The sequence below is a fragment of the Patagioenas fasciata genome, chromosome 2 (genome assembly GCF_037038585.1).
Source record: "Patagioenas fasciata isolate bPatFas1 chromosome 2, bPatFas1.hap1, whole genome shotgun sequence".
Lineage (NCBI taxonomy): Eukaryota > Metazoa > Chordata > Aves > Columbiformes > Columbidae > Patagioenas > Patagioenas fasciata.
The window spans coordinates 42,338,657-42,358,018 of record NC_092521.1 but is presented as its reverse complement, the minus strand read 5'-3'; the positions used below and the strand labels follow the sequence as shown (position 1 = coordinate 42,358,018).

Below are 19,362 nucleotides of genomic sequence, written 5' to 3'. Positions count from 1 at the left end.
TTTTTTTTTTTTTTTTAATGACTTGTATGTACTTAAGCATGAAAACTAACAGGATTTCTGTTCTTGGAAATTCAAGTGTAGGGGGGTTCTACCTGGCCCCAGTTATTGCACTGCTTTGTGGTCCTGTACAACTCATTCTCAAACTGAAGGGCACCAAAACTGTAATGAAACTCCTGATGTATTCAAACTGTAGAAATTTTGTTTTACAGAAAAAAATTGCAACAGGTCTGTGATCTTAGTCTCATTCATTAATCTTTAATATTTTATATTAAAAGAGTAGATAAATTTATTGATATAATGGGTGATAAGCCTTGGATCTAGATTATGATAGCTTATGCTACGCTATCAGCAATTTAAGGAAAGTGCCATTTATAGGCTTCCTTTCAATGTCATTTAAACTAAGAAACATTTGCCATTGACTTTATTGGAATTTGTTTGAGTCCACCTACTATATATCTGGAATAGATATTACAGAAGTACCCAGCACTCGTGTCAGTTAAACGTCATGTTCCGTTGACTCCTGTAACTTTGATTTATGTCTTCAGAAGGGGGTAGGGAAGGCCACATTAAAGCCAAGCCCAAGCAGTCCTGTCGGCGGCAGAGTTAACTCCTTCCTAGGAGAAGGCACGGTGGGTGCTCTCCTCCGCACCTCAGCTCCTCCAGAATGTGCACCGCCAGAATTCAGCAGGAAGGAAACCGTTCAATAACTTCGTAGAAAAGCCATTTCGTTGAGAAAACAAATTTTTCTGCCTGTCCTTCAGTGCAGTAACACGTGCACCGTACATGTCACTCTGTGAGCAGAAGAACAACAGATGGGAAGATACATATATTTGTATATATATAACATACGTGGTTTTTAGCACCGAGAAGAAAGGATGAGCAAAATGCATAGGTTACCCAGGACTTTCCCTCCTCCCATACACTCGTCAGACCCAGAGTTGGGCCTGGGGAAAGGGACAACACCTCAGTCCCTGCACTGACCACGGACTGTTTGGTTGAGGTTGAGCCCGGAGCCTCTCTGCAGCCGAATGAACAGCACTTTTGGGGGCTCTTTCCCCACTTCGAGTCTGATCGGTGCCGGGGGTCGCCCGGCCCGTCACACACTACGGCTCGCATAGGCAGGGCTGCGGGAAAGCGGGCCGCCCCCTGGGGAAGCGGGCTGGAGTGCCGGAGGCAGGGGCCGAGCGGGGCAGGTTGAGGGGCAGGCGCGGGGAGACCGCGGGAGCGGGAGCCGCGCTCCCTCCTGCCCGACTGCGTCCTGTCCGGCCACCAGCCCGCTGGCCGCCCTGTAGGGAGGCACCTCGTCCCCAGCCTGCTGGCCGGGGCGGGTGGCTCGGCAGGGGGACCCCACTCCTGTCCGCCGGGAGCCAAAGCGCTCTTACCTCTTACCGTGCGAATCGCGCACGTCCCCGATGCCCTTCAGTCCTAAAATGCGGGGATACCGTTGTTTAACACATCCAAAGCAGCCGCGTACAGATGCGGGCAGCTCACTGTGCGGGACCGCGCTGCACCCTCAGCCCCCGCAGCTGCTAAGCCCAAGGCGGTGGTACGTGTTTCCACTGAAGCAGCTCCACTGTGGTTGCTGCGGGCAGTTACGGACAGCAGCTTGCGGCTTTGGGTGTTTGTGTGCGTTTGCCAGAAAGCAATTTGCAGATTAAACTGAGGTAGGCGAAACAGTAACTTTTTAAATGTTGGGAACTATTACTTCCCTGTAAAGTAGTTCGGGCTGTTTCAATAGTTATACTTCGATTTTCTGAAAGGGATATTTCAATTATTTCAATTTTTCTTTTAATTTTTTTTTTTCCATTCCATAGTGGGTCACCCCTGACCAAGGCCTCTGCGATCTGCATGCCTTCCTAACGCGAAGTCCCAAATGTCTTCATTCGAGATTTCTTGCACTATGCAGCGTCGTCGGGCTGGGCTGCTTTCATTTAGTGTTTTTTAACTGCTTTGAAGGGGCAAACCGTGTTGCCTTTAAATACACGTTGGAAAAAAAAAAAAAAAAAAAAAAAAAAAGACTCTTGTCTTGAGAAACTGCTCGATTTGCAGGAAACCCTCCGGATGTTTGCTGCTTTTCATGTGGCATTTGTGGTCGGCTCTGATAACGCTGGGAGCACCACTTCCAACACCGCATTCTGTAATGGACCTGAAATAGAAACACATCTCTCGCCGGAGGATCCCCGCTCCGCGCCCCTGCGCTGTGTACTGGCGGGTTTAAAAGGTCAATAAATCAGAAGGATGAACTCTCGGCGGCATTGTTAGGTTGGGAAAGTTAACGAATGACCCCAGGAGTCGTGCGACCACGAAGGTTTCAGGAGCGTCAGAAGAAGCTCTTTACTGAACGCTTCATGGAAGTGAGGCATAAGCAGAGAGCGCAACTTGAGTCAACGTTGTGCAGTGTGTTTTAAAGTTACAATTCAAAAATTCATAAACAGTCAAAACAGAAAGTAAGAAAAGAGGTGAGATAATCTATTTATGACGCCGGGGGCACTGAAAGGGTCACAAACTGCCAACATTTTTTGTACGATCCAGGTAGCTTTTACTTTCTCGGCTTAGATTCAAAACACACCTTTCTTTCTTTGATCCCAGATCAATGAGCTGTAGAAACAGTTTGCACAAACCTCCCGAACAAAGTCAGCGGCAGTTTGCTCAGTTTATTACCTCATGTTCATTATATAGAAAAACGTTTCTGCTAGAAGTGACAGCCCCAAAATTGTTGTAAAGTTTATTTGTAAGCAGTCCCTCTACTCGCTGAACTTTTTCAGTGCAAGTTCTTGCAGGAGCTGTTCCCTTGGCTGAAGAAAATGCTTCTGCCAAATAGAGTAAAAGGGGCGATTTGGCGTTTTAACAAGATCAGCTCGTAGAAAAAGGTAATACTTTCTTCTGCGCATTAAACTCCGAGGTCAGTTTTGTCCGAGTCAGTAATACGGAGTGACCTGGGAATCTATCTGTGAGTCAATGGAAATCGACCGACTTCGTTAGGGCAGCGCATTGTTGCCTTCTTGGGTTTTGTTTCGCTTGGAAACCATCTTGCTTTCCCCCCTCTGCTGAGTATTCTGTTCTCTGCCAGGAAAACTACGCACATTTCCATCCTGCGTGACTTTGCTTCAGACACGATTCGAATTCTGCTTAATTCAGAATTTTCTCTGGGTATCGGTCATGATTTGGTACGTGACCTGTCGTCGGGCAGCTGGCCTGGGATTGAGGGCTCTGAGTCCTAGCACGTTGGGTCGGGAAATGTCACAATCTCAGCCATAAAAATTAAGTCACTGGCCCACCAGCCTTTAAAAGGTGTGTCCTAACGTAGTGTCCCAAAGGCGCTGGACGAAAAAACGACTGAAAAAGCACTGAATTCCTAAGGAAAGTTCCTGTTATTATTGCCAGTTCATATGTTTCGACGAACTTCTTTTACAATCAATTTTAAATGCATTATGCTTTTCCAGGAATGGTGTTATTATATACTAATATGCGATCAATTTACACATACATATGTGTAGCAACATTGTTTTCACCTCCGCGGATAAAAGACAGAAAAGTAGAGCTGTCGGAGTCGCTGCCTCTCGCTGAGTTGCACTGGCGCGTGTGTTTGAACGGGGGAAAAAAAAACCACAAACCTTCTCTTTGCTTGGTTTGAGGCAGACACTGGTCTTTTGGCAATAGTTGTGACTCCTCTCAACAGGGATAAATACAGGATACCATTAGTCTTGAAATATATCGCTTGTTTATAATATCTAACAAACAGAGGGGAGCAGAAAGCACGAATGCAGAAGTACCTGGAGAATTACCCACACCGCTGTTAGTCCGGGCAGCTACCGTTCACTATTGTATTTTTCTTCTTTTTAGAATATCTACGGGATGTCAAGTGTAAAGGAGGAGATTTTACGTTGCATGAAACAGGAAATTCAGTGTTAGAATAAGTTAATGGTGAAGCTGGCTTCATTCATGTAGTTTCAACCAGAATTCTTATAATATTGGTTTATTTGATCGAAATGGCTACCCAAACAAAGGTGTCGTTAACCAAATAAACCTCTCTGATCTTCAGTTTAAAGCTCAGCGGTTTCTCAAACAAGCATTGGTGCATTTAATAGCACCACATAAGAGTGCAAATATTAATCAAAACTCCCGTGAAATCGCCGTACTTTACATTATTTAGTATGCGAACACCGAACATAAATGGTAGCAGGAAAGAATTTGTATTTATTCTGAAGTGACGGACTTTTTACAAACATCTGTTTGTATTTACAGTTTATTTATTCAAGCAAATCGCAGAAATACCGACTAAGGCAAAGTAACAAGCAATACGTACTGAAAAGACCAATTTAAATAATACTAAGGCGAATTACTCTACATACAATAAATATTCGTGCCTTTGGTAAATACTGAATAACTTTATTACGACGTACGAAAAAGTGGGATGGGGTATTTAGGCTTTACCGTGGATTTAGTATCCTACTGCTCCACGCAATTGACACCTTGGATGGGGTTACGAGCTAAAATACGCTAAGGGTAGTACTGGAAGTCAGGAAGCTGAAGTGTGACATACAGATGCCCCCAGCGTCTGTATGTTACGTGGTGTTACGTGGTATCTAAGTAAGATGGGATATAGTCTATCCATTCCAACCCTTTCGTGTCTCCTCTGCCCAGGGTTATCCATTTTTGGCCGGACGATGACGAGTGGATATTTGCCGGATGACAGGACTATAGCGCATGACCTCTGTGAGACGGTCCCTGCTGTCACTGCGCGGAGCGGGGCTGAAGTCCCTCGGCCGCTGACTGTTGCGCCCTCGTTCCACCGAAGGACCACCCCGCCGGCCCAAGGGGGAGGGAGCAACTCTGCCCGCACGGGGACCCGCGACCTGCTCAGGTGCCGGGCCGGGCCGGGAGGAGCCCCGGGGGCCGCTCCGCGCCTCAGCGGGGGCCGCCACCACCGTCCACGCCGCGCCCGCCCCCGCGGCCCTATTGGCCGCGCCGCAGCTCAAATAGGACCGGGAGCCGGCGATCGCCAGCAGCGAGCGGGGCTTGAGTGCCGAGTCCGTCCCACGGCCACGCCGGCGCTCTCGGCCTTGGAGGCGGCGGCGCGTCCCGAGATGAGCAGCCCCGATGCGGGCTACGCCAGCAGCGACGACCAGGTTGCACAGGGGCGGTGCTCGCTGCCCATCATGATGCCGGCCATGGGCCCCTGCCCGTGGGCAGAGTCGCTGAGCCCGCTGGGCGAGGCGAAGGCGAAAGGCGAGGCGACGCCGTCGAGGGCGGCGAGCGGTCGGAGCAAGAGCGAGGCGCGGATCCGGCGGCCCATGAACGCCTTCATGGTGTGGGCGAAGGACGAGCGCAAGCGGCTGGCGCAGCAGAACCCCGACCTGCACAACGCCGAGCTCAGCAAGATGCTGGGTGAGCGCGGGGGATCTCGGTGTGCCGGGGGGTCCCGGTGGGCGGGTCCGCGAGGGCGAAGATCCAGAGCGAATCGCGGGGTCCGGGCTGCGGGCGGAGGTCGGGGACACCCGTGGGCTGGCGGACCGGGGTTCTTGGTGTGCCGGGGGTCCGGGCGGGAGGGTGCGAGGGCAAAGAGCCCGCGGCCGGGCGAGCCGCAGGGACCGGGCTGAGGTCGGGGGCGGCGAGGGGGGTGCAGTCGGGGCCGGGCGTCGGTGCGCGCCGGTGTGCGGCCGGTCTGACGGTGCTTGTGGGCGCAGGTAAATCGTGGAAGGCGCTGTCGCTGGTGGAGAAGCGTCCGTTCGTGGAAGAGGCGGAGCGGCTGCGGGTGCAGCACATGCAGGACCACCCCAACTACAAGTACCGGCCGCGGCGGCGGAAGCAGGTGAAGCGCCCGAAGCGGGTGGAGAGCGGCTTCCTGCAGCACGGCCTGGCGGAGGCGGCGGGGCCCGGGCTGGGCAGCGAGGCCGGCGGTGGCAGGATGTGCGTGGAGGGTCTGGGCCTGGCCTACGGCGAGCAGGGCTACGCGGTGGCGGCGGGCGCGGGCCACTACCGAGACTGTCCTATGCCGGGCACCGCCTTCGACGGCTACAGCCTGCCGACACCGGACCCGTCGCCGCTGGACGCGGCGGAGAGCGAGGCGCCGTTCTTCGCGGCGGGGCTGCAGGAGGAGTGCGCGCTGGGGCCCTACGGCTACGTCCCGCACCCGGCGGCCGAGTACCCGGCGGCGGCGGCCGAGAGCCCGGCGGGCACGGCGCTGCGCCGGCACCTGCCGCCCGGCGAGGCACTGGGGCCGGCCGGGTCGCTGCAGGGCTTGCTGGGTTGCCCGGCGCCGCTGCACGCCTACTACGGGCAGGGCTGCCAGCCGCCCGGGCCGGGGCGCGTCCCGCCGCTGCCGCCGCCACCGCCGCTGCCGCCGGGGCCGGTCGGGCAGCCGTCGCCGCCGCCCGAGGCGACGCCGTGCCGAGAGCAGCTGGAGCACTTGCCGCAGGAGGAGCTGCTGGGCGAGGTGGACCGCACGGAGTTCGAGCAGTACCTGCGCTTCGCCTGCAAGCCCGAGCTGGGGCTGCCCTTCGCGGGTCACGACGCCGTCGGGCTGCCGGCACCCGAGGGCGCGGGGCCCATCTCCTCGGCCGTGTCAGACGCCAGCAGCGCCGTCTATTACTGCGGCTACTCCGACCTGTGAGGGACTGACTGGGGGCACGGCACGGACTGACAGGGACACGCCCGGCCCCGCTCCTATTTATGTAATTTATTTCAGTCTTGAGAACTGACACGGTATCCGTGACCTACTCGTGGTTTTAAAGGCGAAGTGCTGTCTTGCTGTCCAGGTGGTGCAGCTCTCACCATCGCTGTCTGACAGTGATATGGAAAACTGTTCCTTCTGTGGAATCGTGATGCTAATTACACACATGGAATATAATTTCTAAGATCTTGTTAGAGATCCACATGTTTTTGTTATGTTGTACAGAGTGCTGTTTTTATATATGTTGGATTTGTACAGAATAATTTTGCACTTTTACAAATAAAGGGAAAATAATAAACTGGTCGTTGATATCTCCTCAAAGAGATGTTGTCGTCCTTTTTAATCGTTGTTATTGCTTTTTTAACTACCTCTACTAATGTCCCTTGCACTAAGCATTAGGTCTTATCACACTTTATTTAGTCTTCTGTTTCTCTTGCTTGCTATAAACAAATCTTCAAGTGTTCAGAAAGCATTTGCTTCATGCTGTTCTTGATTTTATTTTGTTTGTTTTACTTCGTTAGTGCTTTCTTAAGCGGACGATTAGTATGACTGAATAATTAAAAAAAAAAAAAAAAAAGAAAAAAAAGGTGACCTTTTTTCTGTTTGAAGTGTTAACAGACTGTAAGAAAGCTCTTACCGAAGCAGGTTAGGTTCTGCTTTCAATGTAATCGTGGACACATTGGATACCATTAAGAGTAGCGCTTTGCTTAAATGACCGGATAAGTGTTAGTTAAAGGACCCCCCCGGAGAGAACGTCTTTCGTGTCCCGGGAGCTGCCGTTGCTGCACCGAGGAGGGTGGTGGCAGTGGGGGGACACCAGATCTCCGCTGGGGAGAACGAGAGCAGCAAATCGGGGTTGAAAGTAGGTGACAAATTTTGACACAAGCCTCTAGAGGGGGAGGCCGACCAGAAGCAGCACCAGACCACGGCGGCACCTTCAACCGTACGTCACCTAATCTTACCTTTCCTAAAAAATATCCTTATGCTACGTCATAGCGACTATAGAAAGAAATATCTTTGTGATTCACAAATACGCAGCCTGAAGTTAAAGTTCCATGGGGGGGAGGGGGGGGGAAAGTGTTTTCATTTCGATATTAGGGCTAAGTCCAGCTGTGGGGTGGGACTGATAAATTCAATATGTTTATTACTTAACTTGGGGGGAGGGAGTAACAGTCATCTGGGTCGTTTTCGTCCTAAGATAAAGCTGTGGAACTAAGCCCTGGGGAGGAGGAACCGGGGCCGAAGTGGCAGACTTGCCCACTGATTAACCTGTCTTCCTTGAGGACGGGAAATTAAACCGGGTGCATTTTCAAACTACTTTGAAAGAGGCTTATGTTTGTGCTGGGGAAAGATAAAAGAGCGTGCACAAATCTAGATGCAAATTGCCTCGGTCAGTGAGTTCGCAGCTTAGCCTTGTTTGGCAAAAATGTACTATGTAATCGCATAATATTAGTGAGGCTTGAATTAAAAAGCTTTCGAACCTTAATATTCTGTAAAACAGTCTAGGCTCTAGTTTCTTAATCTTCTCATTTTACTTTTCAAGCAGTCTTCAGTTCTCAGAGACATATCTAAAATACGCACTCAACCTCTCTCTTCACTACTCTTCCACGTATACAAGAAAAAGATGGTGTATTCCTGGATGAGGTGGTATCTCAGGCAAAGACATTAAATGTCCTCTTGATACTTTAATCTGGAAAAAATATTACGTGTTCCCAAGCATATATACATACACCCAGTAAAGAAATAAGCCTGGGAAAGGATAGTTTTGTTTTGGTTGAGTTCTCCTTTTATTATACAGTTTTAATCCGCAGAATTCGATTAAATTCGTTTTGCCCTTTTCACACACGTTCATGGCTTTCTGGAGGTAAAGCACTTCGGTTGGCTTTAGAAATAAATCATTGTTAGGCTTTTGACAGGTTTGGTCACAATTTCTTGTCATTTTTTATTTAGGTAAAGGTTTTGCTCCCCTACTCTCTCCTTCACCTGAACTTGTTGCACAGCTGAAAGCTGAAGCGAACTCGCAATTGTAAGCAGGTTCGTGACGAAAGTTGGAAACCTTTTGCTTATTTTTTTATAATAATACCGGAAGTGATTGACAATAAATTGTGTTAAATAAACAGACAGGATTTGGACAAAAGTTCACCAGCATAGCGGTCCTGGGTGCCACGCAGTGTGTACAGGCAGATCTTAGAACAACCCTTTGTACAGAGCTTTTGCTGTCTTAAACGTAAGGAGCATTATTTTCCTGTATGTACACAGATGTGTAGCCTTTTCTTTTTTTCGCCGTGAGAAGAACTGACTGAACCCCCTTTAGACACTACCGATATTCTTGGAGCAAGATTTTCTGAAGCCCTATTCAAGCCCTGTTTTCCGTAGAGCGTGTCTTGACTTTCTGATTCTAAATGACACGCACCCAAATCTGTGCTGTAGCCCTTTTGAAAACGTTAAATCTTCCTCTTGCCCCATGAGTGCCTGTGGCTATCGAGTACTAAAAGAAGGATCCCAACCTGACTAATTAGCTTTCACAAGCATTTTCCATGACTGGGTTCTGGCGGTCAGGTGCTGGAAGGTTTTGCTACCTGCCTCGGGAGGCTATGAGAAGCTGCAAGTATGTGTCACACACAGATCGAGGTGCCTCTCGGCCCCTTCCCTCTGCCGTCTCCTTCACGCAGAATCGGGGTCTGCCGCCGCCACCCCGTTCTCGGCACTGCACCCAGGGCAATTCTCTTCTTTGAAATAGCATCTGCTCTTCTCTTAGCGGTCCTGGTTTACTCCAAAAAGGAAACCAAAAGGCAGGCTGACAATTTCAGAAGTCTCTCCATCCTTGCCGAAGCAGCTGCTCTCCAGTTACACGGCGGCATTAGCAGGGCAGAGACTTCAGGCCCCTTCCCACAGGGATGTCGAGTGCTCTCTGCAGCTCATGCAGGCCACTTGTGTCCCAGTCTTACCAATTTGTCTTGTTTCAAGAGGTCTGTAGTCGGATCTCGATTTTTTCTATCATAACTAAGCTCTATATGTGGACACTGCACTGAAATCAGAGGAGTTGGTTTTTTTTTTTTTTTTTTTCTTATCTGTATGTGTTTGTACTCTCTCTTCCTCAGGTACAGTGGTAGAAAAGTAAGTAGGCCTAATTCGAGAGAAAGAGATTTCAGACAAAAGTACTAAATTAAAACCAGTTCAAGGTTCGTCTATACAGGGCATGTGACTGGTAAAAGTCAGCAGGCGACAGTAAAAACATGCTCACTAATGGAGAGTAGCTGGGACTGGAAATGTCAGGAAGCAGTGGTCTTGTGCTCTGAAAAAAAAAAAAAACCCACAAGATTAACTTAGCGAAATTGTGTCCATATCTGGTAGCTGTATGCTTTTCAAACTAGAAAGAGAGTAATCCGTAGAAGATATTACTGACAATACTGCTGCAGAATTTCTATTTGGAGACAAGTTTTATTTATTTACATGGCTGCCCTAACCGTGTTTTGGAATAAATACCTATTCCGTTTACATTTACTGCGAAACACATTAAAAAGTCCTGCTTTTAGCATCCCCACAGGAGAAAGTGTACTGAAAACCACAACCGGCCACGCAGGAGTGAGCGACAACACCGGTGCAAGCAGCACGCGGACACCAGGCGCGGGCGACAGCGACAGATCCTTTGCAACCTTGTGACAAACCCAAATAAAAGCAACACGGTGCCGAAAAAGCTGGGGCGGAGGGGAGACGAGAGGGCTGAGTAGGGTCCCGGTGTTACAACAACAGCAGGACTACCGTCCTCCCCCTCCCAGGACGCCCCGCCCGTGTCCCTTGTGGCTCTGCCTGCAGCCCACGGTGAGAGTCGGCTGCGTGGCCGGGGCCTGACCGCTCTGAGCCTCCCGCAGCCCTTAGGGCTTTGCTCTCCCTTGAGACCCGCTGCAAAATTCGGTTGCGGTTGCCAAACGATTCAAGTGGGACAGAAAAGCTTTGCAAACATCTCCTCGGGTTACTTACCTCGATGTCAGTCAAGCTTCTCGCAGACTGTTACTTTTTGATACTTTATGAATTTCACTCGGAATGATTCATTCAGGAGCTCACAGGAGATCCGTGGCATCAAGAAATTTCAACTAGGAGGTGAACCCTAGCCCGCAGCAACACCAGCTATGTAATTTTCCTTGCTCCTGTTGTGACAGCTGACTTCTGTCTAGTTTGGATGCTGCTGAATCTACCCCCGGTTTTATTCATCGGGCTAGGAAAAAGCAAACAAACTGCAAAGTCCACACCTTCTGAAGGAAAAAAATAATAAAAAGGTTGTCAGTGGGAGTAAACAGCTTCTACCCCGTAAATCGACAGGTTATGAAGGTGTTGGCACTCGTGTAGGAAAAGGGTAAGTTACTTGCTTCCCCTGCCTGCTCAAAGAGCGGTGCGGAGCTGCCCGGCCCCTGCTGCTGTCGACATTGCCTGATGATCTGTTCTCACTCCGGATCACGGTGTCCCACAGGCGCTCGTGGCGTCCTGAGACTGTAGACCGGGTGGAATGACTCGCTTACAACATATTACTTCTGAAACTCATTTCAAAGCCATACTTATCTTGAGCAATATTCGATCTACTTACTGCCCCTCTTACAGTCCCTTCTTTATGCTGCTGAATCTCTATTTTTGGTGCTCGGAGATCCTCAGTACTCAGGGGAACTGCTGATGGTGATCTGCAGAGCCACTTTATGCAATAAACCCATGCTGTCAAGTTTTTACTTGCTGTGAATGAATCGCGTGATGTGACGCCAGGACGCCGGACGTTGCTTTGACCCGATCAACTGTGATTTGACTCGGTTGATCCACATAGTGTCTGCCGAAGAAAAACTGCAGCACACTTGGGAGATTGCAGGTGTCCTAGCTCGAAAGAGGTGGTTGTCCTGCTCTGCTCTGCACTGGTGCGGCCTCACCTGGAGCACTGTGTGCAGTTCTGGGCGCCATAATACAAAAAATGTAGTAAGTTACTAGAAAGTGTCCAGATAGAGACGCGAAGTTGTTGAAGGGTTTGGAGTGGAAGCCGTATGAGAAGCGGCTAGTCACTTGGTTTGTTCAGCCTGGAGAAGAGGACACTGAGAGGAGACCTCACGGAGGTCTACAGCTTTCTCACAAGGGGAGGAGGAAGGGTAGGAGATGAAATCTTTTCTTTAGTGACCAACCACAGAATTCGAGGGAATGGCAGGAAGATATGCCAGTGGAGGTTTAGGTTGGACAGTAGGAAAAGGTTCTTCACCCAGAAGATGGTGGAGCACTGGAACAGGCTCCCCAGGGAGGTGTCATGGCCCCAAGCCTGACAGTGTTCAAGAAGAGACTGGACAACACCCTCAGACACATGGTGCGAACTGCGTGGTTAGCATATGCAGGGACAGGAGTTGGACTCGGCGATCCTTGTGGGTTCCTTACAACTCAGGACATCCTATGATTCCTGCCCAAATATTCGGCACCTATCCCTCCAGCATGCTCCAGACAGGGACAGCGGGAGCCAGTTCCCAGGCCTACCGGGCTGGTATGAAAGGGGAAGCCTGCGGGTGGAGGATCCACCGGGTGATCCGTTGCCGCTACTGCTCGACCGGTGACAAAGCCCCGCGATGGCCACTCCGCCCCACTGCCAAACAGTGTGAACGGAGGGTGTCCTGGAGGGCACAAAGGGGCGAAATATGAGGACGGAGCCGCCCCGCAGGCGCCCGAGAAGAACAGTTGTGCGGCTCCAGGCTTGAAGGCTGGCCACTAAACGCAAGGCGGAGTCGTTAAACAGGTCCTGTCCCTTGCTGTCACCACCTTGCCCTTGAGGACGCCAAATTTTTCTCTAAAAATCGACTCCCAGTTACAGAAAGAAACGCGGCAAATGCCTGTTTTTATACTGGTGAAATTTAAAATACATATCTAAACAATACAACTGATAATTTGTATGTACGTGTGTGTGAGTGTCGAAAACTAGAGCGGAGAAGGTACTCTTTCCTAGAGTTTAACGGCTTTAAGTATGTTTATATGCAGCTAATTTATGTCTAGACAGATTTCTGTCTAATTTAGGTTGACATCATTATAATTGTTATCTTTAAATGGCCGTTTGATCGTTCATCAAGTATGTATTCCACCCCCGGATCCCTTATACCCTTCTCAGCCTGCAGTCATCTGTATTCACTTTACCGGGTTCCCCATTCCACACCTCACGTGAAAGTCGAAGGACTAAGTAACTCATGTCAGCGCTGATCTCTGCTAAGAACTAACACAAAAATAATTTAATCTCGGCTTCGAGCGAAACACAAACACAGAGGTATCGGGCAAGAAATTGTAAGATGCCTTAAATAATTCCTCTGTCGGTCGCTGGAGAGAAGACACGGGGGTTCCCTGAGGGCAGGGAGCCGTCGGGGGGGGGTAGGTCTCCTGCCCCCGCTCCCGCCCGGGAATCACCGCACCGCCTCGGCGGGAGCACCTCCCGCCCGGCCCCGCCGTACACCTGACGGAGATGCGGACACAGAACAGAACGCCTTATTGGAGGAATAAAAGGCGTTGTCTTTAACGACCAGCAAAAATAAGTAAAGAGGACAACATTTATTCAGTGATCACCCCCCTCCCCGTCTCTCTGTCCGCGCCGTAAGCGCGGACGCTTTGTATTTAAATAAGAAGCTGTAATTTCATATAGAACGGAACGGGTGTTTTCAACTTGCGCAGTTATGCTGCATAACCAAATGGTCCAACAAATGCATTACAGTTCATGCCACGGTTGCAGATCGCTTGGCTGCTCGTTTAGGGAAATCTTCCTATGCATTTTCCCTGCACCAAAACCGGCACTTTCAGAGGCAATAGGGTATTGGTATGATTGAAAATACCTTCAAATACTAGAAAGCTTGAAATAGGAGAATTATTACAGCTGATGAGACTGTCCCATTTGGAGGATCAGGCTCACAATGATTGGTAACCGGTATCAGAAATAATTCGCAAACAAAATAAAAATATTTTTATAGGAAAAGAAACAGAAGTGTATTCACAGCCTTTCCAAACATTTCGATGAAATGAGAGTCGGCCTAATTTTGAACACACCGCGATTTAATAAAACTAATTTGCCAATGAGGCAAAGCACAGAGGAGGGTGAAAGGGAAGACAGGATCCCTCAGAGAAGCGACGGCGACAGCCCGATGGGAAAAAATATCTCCTTGTGCGCGGTGCTTATGCCGCCGCGGTTGGGAGCACGGACTCGCTGAAACATCTCCGCGCCGTCACGACGGGGAAACCGGTTGTGAGGTGGCAGGGGGAGCCGCGAGGGCGGCTGCGACCTGCTCAGGTGCCGGGCAGGACCGGGAGGAGCGCCGGGGGCCGCTCCGCGCCTCAGCGGGGGCCGCCACCACCGTCCACACCGCGCCCGCCCCCGCGGCCCTATTGGCCGCGCCGCAGCTCAAATAGGACCAGGCGCGGGCGGCCGCCAGCAGCGAGTGGGGCCCGAGTGCCGAGTCCGTCTCACAGCCACGCCGGCGCTCTCGGCCTTGGAGGCGGCGGCGCGTCCCGAGATGAGCAGCCCCGATGCGGGCTACGCCAGCAGCGACGACCAGGTTGCGCAGGGGCGGTGCTCGCTGCCCATCATGATGCCGGCCATGGGCCCCTGCCCGTGGGCAGAGTCGCTGAGCCCGCTGGGCGAGGCGAAGGCGAAAGGCGAGGCGACGCCGTCGAGGGCGGCGAGCGGTCGGAGCAAGAGCGAGGCGCGGATCCGGCGGCCCATGAACGCCTTCATGGTGTGGGCGAAGGACGAGCGCAAGCGGCTGGCGCAGCAGAACCCCGACCTGCACAACGCCGAGCTCAGCAAGATGCTGGGTGAGCGCGGGGGATCCCGGTGTGCCGGGGGATCCCGGTGGGCGGGTCCGCGAGGGCGAAGATCCAGAGCGAATCGCGGGGTCCGGGCTGCGGGCGGAGGTCGGGGACACCCGTGGGCTGGCGGACCGGGGTTCTTGGTGTGCCGGGGGTCCGGGCGGGAGGGTGCGAGGGCAAAGAGCCCGCGGCCGGGCGAGCCGCAGGGGCCGGGCTGCGGTCGGGGGCGGCGAGGGGGGTGCAGTCGGGGCCGGGCGTCGGTGCGCGCCGGTGTGCGGCCGGTCTGACGGTGCTTGTGGGCGCAGGTAAATCGTGGAAGGCGCTGTCGCTGGTGGAGAAGCGTCCGTTCGTGGAAGAGGCGGAGCGGCTGCGGGTGCAGCACATGCAGGACCACCCCAACTACAAGTACCGGCCGCGACGGCGGAAGCAGGTGAAGCGCCCGAAGCGGGTGGAGAGCGGCTTCCTGCAGCACGGCCTGGCGGAGGCGGCGGGGCCCGGGCTGGGCAGCGAGGCCGGCGGCGGCAGGATGTGCGTGGAGGGTCTGGGCCTGGCCTACGGCGAGCAGGGCTACGCGGTGGCGGCGGGCGCGGGCCACTACCGAGACTGTCCTATGCCGGGCACCGCCTTCGACGGCTACAGCCTGCCGACACCGGACCCGTCGCCGCTGGACGCGGCGGAGAGCGAGGCGCCGTTCTTCGCGGCGGGGCTGCAGGAGGAGTGCGCGCTGGGGCCCTACGGCTACGTCCCGCACCCGGCGGCCGAGTACCCGGCGGCGGCGGCCGAGAGCCCGGCGGGCGCGGCGCTGCGCCGGCACCTGCCGCCCGGCGAGGCGCTGGGGCCGGCCGCGTCGCTGCAGGGCTTGCTGGGTTGCCCGGCGCCGCTGCACGCCTACTACGGGCAGGGCTGCCAGCCGCCCGGGCCGGGGCGCGTCCCGCCGCTGCCGCCGCCGCTGCCGCCGGGGCCGGTCGGGCAGCCGTCGCCGCCGCCCGAGGCGACGCCGTGCCGAGAGCAGCTGGAGCACTTGCCGCAGGAGGAGCTGCTGGGCGAGGTGGACCGCACGGAGTTCGAGCAGTACCTGCGCTTCGCCTGCAAGCCCGAGCTGGGGCTGCCCTTCGCGGGTCACGACGCCGTCGGGCTGCCGGCACCCGAGGGCGCGGGGCCCATCTCCTCGGCCGTGTCAGACGCCAGCAGCGCCGTCTATTACTGCGGCTACTCCGACCTGTGAGGGACTGACTGGGGGCACGGCACGGACTGGCAGGGACACGCCCGGCCCCGCTCCTATTTATGTAATTTATTTCAGTCTCTTCGGGAGAGTTCCTCAAATTCCCGCTGGGCGGAAACATGCTACTATCGTACAGATTAAAAGCATGGGTCAAACTGTTTTTCAACTGGTGTGCCAGCATGTTTACATCTTTTTTAATGTCCATGCCCGAAAGTATCGGTATTCTTGCAACATCAGCACCATTGCTTGTTTGCCCAGAACACGTTTTTTAATTAACCGTTTTAAACCTTTTTTTTTTTTTTTTTTTTTTTGTACTGCAGGAAAATAAATTTATGTACAGATGCGTCTGTCATTCTTCTTCCCCACAAGGGCCTTTACGGAGTCTAATCTGAAGTTAAATCAGGCATGCCCTAAGGTGGAGTAAAGTGAATGCAAATACTATGTGGCACTTTCGTTCACCATGACAATGGCTCTAAAACGGTCTCCAGGGCCAAAGAATTTTGTTCCCAGGTGTGGTTGTATTCTTGTTGCATAGCTGAATGGTTAGACCTGTGCTGCTGTCTGTCTCTTGGAGTGCAGAACATGTGACTGTGCTCAACTGCTTTTCTTGTAGGGTCGTTTTCTGGTTTGTAAGTGCCCACTGGAATTTGCAATTGTCATTAATACATCAGGAAATACCTCCTCCTCAAAAGTGTAGTCCCTGTAACAAAAGAAGCTAGGCAAGTTTGTGATACTACTGGTGTATTGGTGTGACTGGAAGCCCATTGGATTTTGATACTTGCAGATGTGAAGGTGAGTTTGCTTTACATACTGATTTCTGTTTGAACCAAGTGACTCAAAAATAGCATTGGTATTTACAAATTGTTTTGCTTTCTGCCATCTACCTTCAAGTAAATGTATGCCATTTTTGTCTTATGGGTTCAGGTTTGTGTCAGTAAGGAGAAAACCCAATGCAGTCCAAATGCTCTTCTCAGTTGCTGTCAATCAATTGCCAGTATCAATTAACCATTACACCGATTTTTTTTTAGCATGTTCAGCTGTACTGCTCTCTGACATTTCTGCCAGTGCAAGAGTACAACTGCTTCTCCTTTTCCTCATAGCACTGGCAGGTAACCATAAAGCTAACTGCACTTGTGATGTCTCTTTTCCATTTGGAAGACGCTGACTGGGGTCAACCTGCAATAATTGCAGAGAATTTAAAATATTTTAATTTGGAAATGATGGTTCAAAAGTTATTTCAATGACATTCACAATATAAATATTTTTAGGTGAGTGTACTTCATCTTGCACTGAAGTCTTAGACTGCTGAGATGTGGATGAAGTCCTGCCAAAATTCCATTTGTGTAATCTGTGCTTGGTTTTATAGAAATTGTGTAATAATGACCATTTTCTGAACACCTGTTACGTACACAGAGACAGCTGGGTTACTTTCAAACAAATTAGTAGAAACATACTTGAGCAGATAATGTTTTATTTCTTAATTCAGGAAGTGTAATTTTATTTGGGTCAGAAGAAGCCCTAATTATGTCCACTGTCTTCAGCAACATTTTTTAACTACATGTAAGTGCAATATTGAAAACGTTTGCTTGAAATTGTGGTTGCCTCTGATTGCTGTAACGTTTTTCCCCCCTCAACTTTACAGTGAGGAAAGTGTGAAAACCAGTGTCAGGTTTCTAATATTAGGGGGCTGGGTGCAAAGTGGGAAATAAAACTGCAAAGAGGTCATTGTTTTAAGACCAACAGAAACATTCTTATTTTAATATAATACATTTGTCTGGAAAGAAACACTGAACATATTACACTTAAAGGCTAGTGTAAATCTAACAACAGTGAAAACTGTAGTTCCTCATGTTGGATTAGTCCATTTGTGGTTCCTAGATTACCAGTTCTCATGGTGGTCCTCATGGTAGTCGTACTCCTTTGGTTACGGACTGGTAAAACCTTGGGACGTGCTCTTCTTGCTCATGTCATTGCACAAATGTCGTTGTTCTATTATAAAAAACAAAACAAAAGAATAACAAAGACAAACAGTAGATATTTACACTCTGAAGAGATGTTTAGGTATATCAAAATAATATTAATTTTGTTTGTATTGCTTCTTCCCCCCTGAAATTGTTTCATTACGTATGTCCTAAGACTGATTTATTCTATAACACAGTAGTAGTATAGTCACAGTACCTAGCTGAATTATGTTATAAAATTAAAAAAAAAAATCACCCAGTAAAATAAGAGGAAGTAAGGAAAGTAAGCTTAATTTAGGAAATTCCAAATAAGGTTAAACAAACAACTTCCAGAATTAAGGTGACTAGTGCAGCTCTAATTAACTTTTAGTGAGTAATGTTATGATGTAGGCATTAACTGTAAATGATACACACATTTTCTATGGAACTCCAACCCATTTAATCCATATTTTACACAGAAATGATACATGAATACTGAAACAAAAATGCTACGTGATTATAGCACTTACAGCACCTTTTCCTCCCCTAGTTGAATTGCCCTTGCCTTCAGTTGCAGTTATGAGAGGTTAGTGCTTCTGCACATCATCCCAAACTGATTGCTTGGTGAAATGAGAGAGACTGGTGCAATGCAATCAATCTAAAAAGAAATCTTATTACATAGAACTTTGTGACCGTAGTATTTACAGGGTGAAGCTCTCTCAAGTATGGTAAATTGCCTTAACCTTGAGGTGACTGTTTTTCTGCTTCATTTGACTTTTCCTCTTGCTGGTCCCTTCTTCGTTTGTTGTCTGCCTTCTAATACTGATTGCTTTCTGCAACTTTGTCCATCATCTGCATGAAATGAAGCAGCAACTGAGGAATGCCTCATCAAATAACAGTGCTTATCCTCTCCTGCTGTATGAGCTTGTATTTTCATCTGCCGCAAAGTGAAAACTGAGGAACATTGTCAGTGGGTTTTTGAGATAATAGTGCAGGACATCAAAACAGTGCTGGGGCTGTGAAATGATTGGTTCCATTACCATTTCTGGAACGACAAACTGTTACTTTGCTTCTCTCTTTTCCATACCTTTTCTTTTGCTACAGTCTCCTCCTACAGTAAGTGCTCTTTGCCTAGTGCTCCTTTTTGTTGCTCACATGAGCACTATTCCTTTCCATAGCAGCCTTCTGCCACATTTATATAGTCTCATTTCATGCTCAAGATACCAAGCTTTTTCCCTTTGTCTGAAGTCTACCTGTATTCTGTCGCTTAATTGCTTGCCTTTTTTCTTAAACCCTTTTCCTTCCCTGTTCATAGTTCCCCACTCCCTTTATCCTCACCCCTGCTTCCCGAGTATCTCCTGATTCTGTTTCTGTTTCAACTGTGCTCTTTCCTACCTCCTACCTTTTATCTTCTTTTCCCTTTTCTCCCACAGTTGGTGCCTGCTGTTAGTCCATGAAGTAGCTCCGTCTTTAGGAGCTGTTTCTCATGCCTTCCTGCTTCACATTTCGTGGTCCAGTGCTCCTCATCATGCTGTTTTGAGTTTATAGTTTCTATTTTAGTTTCAAATGTAGAACTTGGGCAGCTTTTCAGAGAGGACAATGGTAGTCATACCACTGACACTGAGGCAATGCTTGTCCTAGGCTAAATTAAAATTGTGCTGCAAAGGATCATAAGATTGATTTAATATGGTTGAAAGAACATATTTTCTTTAGCCTTATTTTCAGGAATA

The 19,362-nt window shown here is 50.2% G+C and overlaps 2 protein-coding genes across 2 annotated transcripts; both read left to right on the top strand.

Moving 5' to 3' along the window:
* Positions 1-5,015: 5,015 nt before the first annotated feature.
* On the top strand, positions 5,016-6,994 carry LOC136098231 (transcription factor SOX-17-like). Its single transcript, XM_065831457.2, has 2 exons — positions 5,016-5,388; positions 5,688-6,994. Exons 1-2 carry the CDS (start codon positions 5,088-5,090, stop codon positions 6,611-6,613), a joined length of 1,227 nt encoding a protein of 408 aa, XP_065687529.1. The 5' UTR covers positions 5,016-5,087; the 3' UTR covers positions 6,614-6,994.
* Positions 6,995-14,098: 7,104 nt separating this feature from the next.
* On the top strand, positions 14,099-19,024 carry LOC136098243 (transcription factor SOX-17-like). The gene is made up of 2 exons (XM_065831476.2): positions 14,099-14,476; positions 14,776-19,024. Exons 1-2 carry the CDS (start codon positions 14,176-14,178, stop codon positions 15,693-15,695), a joined length of 1,221 nt encoding a protein of 406 aa, XP_065687548.1. The 5' UTR covers positions 14,099-14,175; the 3' UTR covers positions 15,696-19,024.
* Positions 19,025-19,362: the final 338 nt, after the last annotated feature.

What these genes read in the sequence shown, in the direction of transcription:
- LOC136098231 (XM_065831457.2), top strand. Translation starts at nt 5,088, where the DNA reads ATGAGCAGCCCCGATGCGGGCTACGCCAGCAGCGACGACCAGGTTGCA. An exon ending in CGAGCTCAGCAAGATGCTGG is followed by an intron (nt 5,389 to 5,687) that starts GTGAGCGCGGGG and finishes TTGTGGGCGCAG; the next exon opens with GTAAATCGTGGAAGGCGCTG.
- LOC136098243 (XM_065831476.2), top strand. Translation starts at nt 14,176, where the DNA reads ATGAGCAGCCCCGATGCGGGCTACGCCAGCAGCGACGACCAGGTTGCG. An exon ending in CGAGCTCAGCAAGATGCTGG is followed by an intron (nt 14,477 to 14,775) that starts GTGAGCGCGGGG and finishes TTGTGGGCGCAG; the next exon opens with GTAAATCGTGGAAGGCGCTG.